Source organism: Loa loa (assembly GCF_000183805.2).
Source record: "Loa loa unplaced genomic scaffold supercont3.307, whole genome shotgun sequence".
Lineage (NCBI taxonomy): Eukaryota > Metazoa > Nematoda > Chromadorea > Rhabditida > Onchocercidae > Loa > Loa loa.
Window position 1 is genome coordinate 2,466 of NW_018108487.1, and position 5,814 is coordinate 8,279.

The following is a 5,814-nucleotide window of genomic DNA, read 5'->3' on the forward strand; positions in this document are numbered from 1 at the left end:
AAACTGCTACTAGTGGTGTAACTGTTTACAAATTCAAACCTATATCTTAAAACATCCATTCCCTTTCTATAATGATGTTTTATGTTTCTTGAAAGAGTTCAAAGGTCGAACATTTAAATTTAGTCATTTCTTAAATTCATCCCAGAAGAATAATATAAATGATATTCCACGAATTTTGAGCAGATCACCAAAAAATTTGTTAAATATCATCGAAGACTGAAACAAAGTACACGAAAAACGCACCAAAATCCAAAGAGACGACCAAAGTGACAGTTCGCCCCCATCACAATCTTCAATTCCCTATCCGCTCGGTATGAGCCATATTTCACTCGTTGAAAACTGGAGAATACAATTTCGGTATGCGATTTTCAACAAACTTTCTCTAAGGTTATTGTGATGTTGGATTCGAGAATTAGTGAGGATTAATTACTTATTTATTCGTCTACTTGTTTATTAACTCATTTACTCATTTACCCATTTACTGATTTACTCATTCATTTAACCTAAATGATCAGGCTCGGGTATTTGATGAATTTCTTAATTATACAATTTTTTCAATGACTTATGGTCAGTATTTTTTTTTACAATTTAATTTTTTCACATGGGATGTACTGGTGCTTGTGTAATGTCTTATGCACTAAATAGGATGAAAACTGATGATACTAATATATCAAATAATTACGGTGGAATTCAGTGATTTCGGATGCTGACCGTCCGCTCATTGAAGTATTTTAGGTCATCGGGAACCAAATCCGGAATGTCATAACCGCTGGTACTTGTCATCTTATTCTAAATGGGATATTTCAGATTACTAAATTCTGAAGATACAAAGGATTGTCCACCATGAAGAGTATTCAGTCATTCAATAGGATGCATATCTTTATGATGGCATAACTATATGAAGCTAAGAAAAATTGGTTTTCGGGGAAATAGTTTGTAGTGATGGCCTTCAATGTCTATTTGAATTATTTGATTTTTGTGGGACAATGTAAAGAAATTGATTCTTTTGATATTTTGAAAAGAAATTGATTTTCTTGATATTTTGAGGATATCTAATTTACTCATCTCCTGACACTTCTTATTCAGAATTTAAGAAAGGCGAATTTTTCTAGCATGCGTTTAAGCATTTCCTTATATCCATTTACATATATTCACACTTCTTTTATATCTCATTGTATCTTTTCAAAAAATCTAACTTTCTTCTTTTTTTTTTTACATTTACAGTTGGTTATAATGGCGGACAGACGTAAAGGTGGGAGAAAAAAATCCAGTGATGTAAGTGTTATTTTGATTATTTTACGTACAGATAGATTGGATAGATAGATAAAGTAAATGATTCTTTAGCAGATTATGAGATTTAATAATGAACAGATACGGAATTGAATAATCAGACAAATCAAAGGATCACCAGTGTATCTGTTTGCTCAGTTATTTAGAGTACTGCCTTTCTGTCCCGTATCCTTCTTTTTTTTAATTCTACTCATATCCGTCATATTAATGAGAAAGTTAAAATATTGCTAATTGAAGTGTTTTCACTCCTTTTTTTGATACTGAAAATTTCAGCCAAATCAAAAGTTGACGAAAGAAGAAGATACTATTGCACGTTACGTTCGATTTAATTGTCCAACAAAGACAACAATGTTTGAAGGCAATGAAGTACATTATTTTACCGGTATTGGTTTTCCCTTCCATTGCTTTTCTTGAATCAAGGTTTATGTTTTATGTGTTTTTCAGGAATGGGCAAATCCCTTTCCATTTTGCATAGAATAGAAGAGGGGAAAAAAGAGAAAGCAAATGAGACGGAGGATCACAATGTGTTGTTGTAAAACTTGTTAATATGATAATGTTGTTCATTTATTTTTAAATGGTTCCCGTTTGAATCTAAAGCTGTGAACGGTTTAAGGTGCAAAAGCAGTTGACACATTGTATGAATCTAAGAAATATGGTCATGCAGCGAAAGATATAAAATTCGCTACACGACAGGCAGCTGTCATGTTTATGCGTTCACTCCTGGAAAAAGGTCTATTTTTTCGGGCAAGGAAGCTAGTTCCAAAAAAGAAGGACGATAGGAAGGTTGTCTTTAATTTTTATTTAAAGATTACATAATATTTCCATCTGCTCTTTGCTTCTTTTCACAATACAATTTCCAAATCATCGAATACACAATTTTCAGGACCAAAAAGAAAAAGGGACTGATGTGAGCAAGTCGCCAAAAAAGAAATCAAATAAGGGTGACCAATTTGAAAAGGAAAAGGAAAAAGAGAAAAATAAGGAAGAAAAGAAAGAGGAAAGCGATGACAACGACGAAGAGAATGGAAAAGATAAGGATAAGAAGAAAGTGAGTTTTTTGTTTTAGTGTTTACCGGAGATATGATTTACCATTCTCATGTTATACTTCCAGGAAGAGGAAGAGAAGAAAAAACGTAAAATCAAATTAGAACTTCATCTGGAGCAATCATTTAATGACGCAAACGATGTATATGTTTGGATCTTTGATCCAACACCCTTATACAAGAAAGTTATCGGTGCTCTTATGGGTTAGTATCTCGTCTATTGCTTTCTAATACTTAATAATATCATAACTTCGTACGATTTTAGGAAGGGGAGGGGGAATTATTGCTTCCCTTTCTATTGCATGACTTCTTGTTATGAGAAGATAGCTGACTGTTATCCTCTGCAGTTCTTGTATGGTTAATAAGCTTGACGAGTTAAGATTTGATGAATATCAATGAGGAAACTCAGCATCATCGTACCAAAGTACGAGGGTTGATGGTTTTTTCAACATTACTGTACTTTACATTAATCAGTAATGGTGTTTCATTCTTTTACTAATACTTTTCTTTAATTCCAGCAATAAATGATATTGTTAAATTGAGGATTATACGGTTTAAAATAATTCCAAATCTTGTTTGTCACTACATTCTTCTGTAAAAATATGTCTTGATGCCTGAACAAATTTCTTTTTTCCTTTTTGTTTTAGTCGTAGTTTGAAGAATAGTACCTGCTACACGAGTAAAAGTATAGTAGACAAGCCATAAAAATCTACGAAGCCATAGAATTAAAAATAAAAAAACAAAACATTGGTTGGTGTTTTAAATTATTTCAGTATTGGGTACCATAGCGGGTTGTTTATTCCCTCTTTGGCCGATGTGGTTACGTCAAGGCGTTTATTATTTATCAGTCTGTGGATTAGCTTGCTTTGGATTGCTTATTGGTGTTGCAGTAGGTGAAGCTTTAGATTTTCAATTTTATGATTTTGTCATTAGAATGAACATTTTTACATTTCTTCATTTTATTTAATTCTTACAGCTCGAACGATATTATTTGCCATAATTTGGGCAGTTACTATGGGCAAACATAAATTGTGGTTGCTACCTAATTTAACGGAAGATTGTGGCTTCTTTGAATCATTCCAACCTTGGTACACTTATGAATATTGCTCTGGTGGAATCGCCGCAAGTAATAAAAAGAAAAAAAAGTGATGGCAAAAAGAAATCTGGTAATTTTTTTAGCAGTAACTGAATATAATTTAAATGAGATTCTTTTGATCGACGTCATATGTCGTATTGATCTCAGTGATGTTTTCATTAGCGAACATTCAGATGATGAGGAACCATTAATGGGTAAAAAAGGAATGAAAAGCGGTGAAAGTGACAGTCAGACAACTGAAGTAAATGAGAAGATCGGGAAAGAAAATCAGTCTCGAAGAAAAGAAAGTGGAGATGAAAATGCCGATTTAGGCAATGATAATGAAAATGATGAAACGGATGAAAAAGTGGACAGTACTTCGGATTCGGATGGTAGAAGCAGTCAGGTTACTAGAGCTTCATTTTTATAATTTTATTTTTTAAAATCAAGTTTTACAGAGATTTCAGCCTCATGTAAAGAACTATCAATTGTATTAGAAAGTAGAAGAAGACCTTCAGCCTTAATTTTGTAATTTCTTATCAAGGATAGGAATTCTTATCATTTATTAAACGACAATAGTTATCTGTAATTAATTGTTATTGTTTGATAAATCATAATACAATTTTGAGATGCTAAATCTTATTTTGGATTTTAGTACACTATGATATACATTCTCCAAGACGTTGAAAAGTTTGTACTTTTGGTAGGTGTGATAGGAAATAATTCATAGAAAAAAATACCGATAAATTACTATGATCGATCGTATTTTTGAGTAAATGGTGCATATGATGATTTCTATTACTTTTGCTGCGATTTAATTTTTCTTCAGGAAACGAGTGGTTCACTGAACAATGGCGGTGATACTGGAAGTGGTGAAAGCGGTAATGATGATCGTAAGATAAGATTAAGACGACGCGCTAGGAAAGCAGACGACGATTTCGTACTTATTGATGAATGATTCCGGTTTGATTAAATGTTATTTATTTAAACTTACGCTTCTCTACTTTCTAACGTTTGCTACAGGGATAATAATAATAGGGTGTTAGAGGATCAAAAATCATTAATGTTTCAGCATGCTTTAATTCTTCAAGAAAAAAAATCAATTTTTTGTCGTAATGGTTTGTAGATAGGATTCTTTCGTCAGTTTGTCAAATATTCTGGGTATTTTATTTACATCATTTCAGTACATCATAATGTGCAGCTTAATTATTTCAATTGTATAATTGGATGATTAGGCGCAGCTTATTTTTTATAAATTTTTGGAATAAAATCTTAAACTCCTTAAAATTTCTTTCAACTATTTGTTTTCTTGAGCAGTAACTAATCACTTCTGGACTCTCATTTAAATATTTCCAGTTTGATTGCTGTCACTTTCGCAATGCTCTCTTCTTGCGATCTATTCATGCTAACTTATGGCTTATTTTATATGAAGATTTAAAAAGAAAGTTCAGAAAGTAGTAATGGAATCTTTTGCCAAATTTTGCTTTTGCAAATTTTGTGAAAAAGGAGTTCATATTTTTCTTTCTTTCACTACATATTTCTTTACGTGTAAATATTGTAATTTAGTACTGCTTTTCAAATAATTCATTTCATATTCTCTGCACAAATAAGCTTTGTTCTTATTTTTAAATCATTGTACTTGCTTATGTTATAGGCATGACTTTCATATATTATATATTTCTGTCATAAATCGATTTTGACATTGATTTCCTACATTTAAAAAAAAATTCGGATTTTCTTCATTTCTCATCTTTCGTTGCTGATCAACAGCTTCAACATTAATGCGAACGATTTGACGACTATTTGACGGCTAGATCTCTGTTTCGAGAAGCATGTGAACCTACCTGGCTTAGGGTTGGGAGTTCGTGTATTAATACATGGTTGAATACTAATAATGGTTATTTTTTAGCACAGAGATATATAACCAGTTTTGCAACGATCATTTGATGGTTTTTTTTAGTTTTATTTGGCAAAAGTTTCCTTTCTCCTCTTCTAATTTTAATGTGTAAAATTTATTACGTATATGATAGGGTTCAGAGTTAAGTAATGAAAATATGATTAAATCACTTTGGTTTAACAGTATCATGATATTTTTTCTTCAATACCAACAAATATTAGGAACTATGAGATGAATATCTTCGAAACATCATAAATCCTCTGATCCATGTTATGGATTTCCAATTTACAGTTTTCATTTAGTTCAAAGTTCAAGATTTCATGTTCATTTGTTATATTTCATGATGATCACTTTTGTTAGGATACTTTTGATTGCTTCAATTTAGCATTAACAATAATCGATTTAGTTGGAACTTGTTGAGCTTTTACTCGTTCCCAACATAGCAATACATTAGCATCTTTGGTACACCATTGCATACCAACTATCGTATAAACTATCAGGAATCGATC

The 5,814-nt window shown here is 31.7% G+C and overlaps 2 protein-coding genes across 2 annotated transcripts; one reads left to right on the top strand and one right to left on the bottom strand.

Annotated features, from left to right (window-relative positions):
• The first annotated feature begins 1,180 nt into the window (after positions 1 to 1,180).
• On the top strand, positions 1,181 to 4,872 carry LOAG_09970 (translocation protein 1). Its single transcript, XM_020448059.1, has 9 exons — positions 1,181 to 1,275; positions 1,564 to 1,672; positions 1,904 to 2,073; positions 2,174 to 2,338; positions 2,402 to 2,537; positions 3,107 to 3,226; positions 3,310 to 3,499; positions 3,603 to 3,814; positions 4,238 to 4,872. Exons 1-7 carry the CDS (start codon positions 1,234 to 1,236, stop codon positions 3,480 to 3,482), a joined length of 915 nt encoding a protein of 304 aa, XP_020301763.1. The 5' UTR covers positions 1,181 to 1,233; the 3' UTR covers positions 3,483 to 3,499; positions 3,603 to 3,814; positions 4,238 to 4,872.
• A 789-nt stretch (positions 4,873 to 5,661) lies between these two features.
• Positions 5,662 to 5,814, bottom strand: LOAG_09971 (hypothetical protein; the record flags this gene model as incomplete). Its single annotated transcript, XM_003145498.1, has 1 exon — positions 5,662 to 5,814. A coding segment is annotated over one exon (153 nt), but the record flags the coding sequence as incomplete, so codon positions are not given.

What these genes read in the sequence shown, in the direction of transcription:
- LOAG_09970 (XM_020448059.1), top strand. Translation starts at nt 1,234, where the DNA reads ATGGCGGACAGACGTAAAGGTGGGAGAAAAAAATCCAGTGAT. An exon ending in TGAAGTACATTATTTTACCG is followed by an intron (nt 1,673 to 1,903) that starts GTATTGGTTTTC and finishes GAACGGTTTAAG; the next exon opens with GTGCAAAAGCAGTTGACACA. An exon ending in AAGATAAGGATAAGAAGAAA is followed by an intron (nt 2,339 to 2,401) that starts GTGAGTTTTTTG and finishes TTATACTTCCAG; the next exon opens with GAAGAGGAAGAGAAGAAAAA.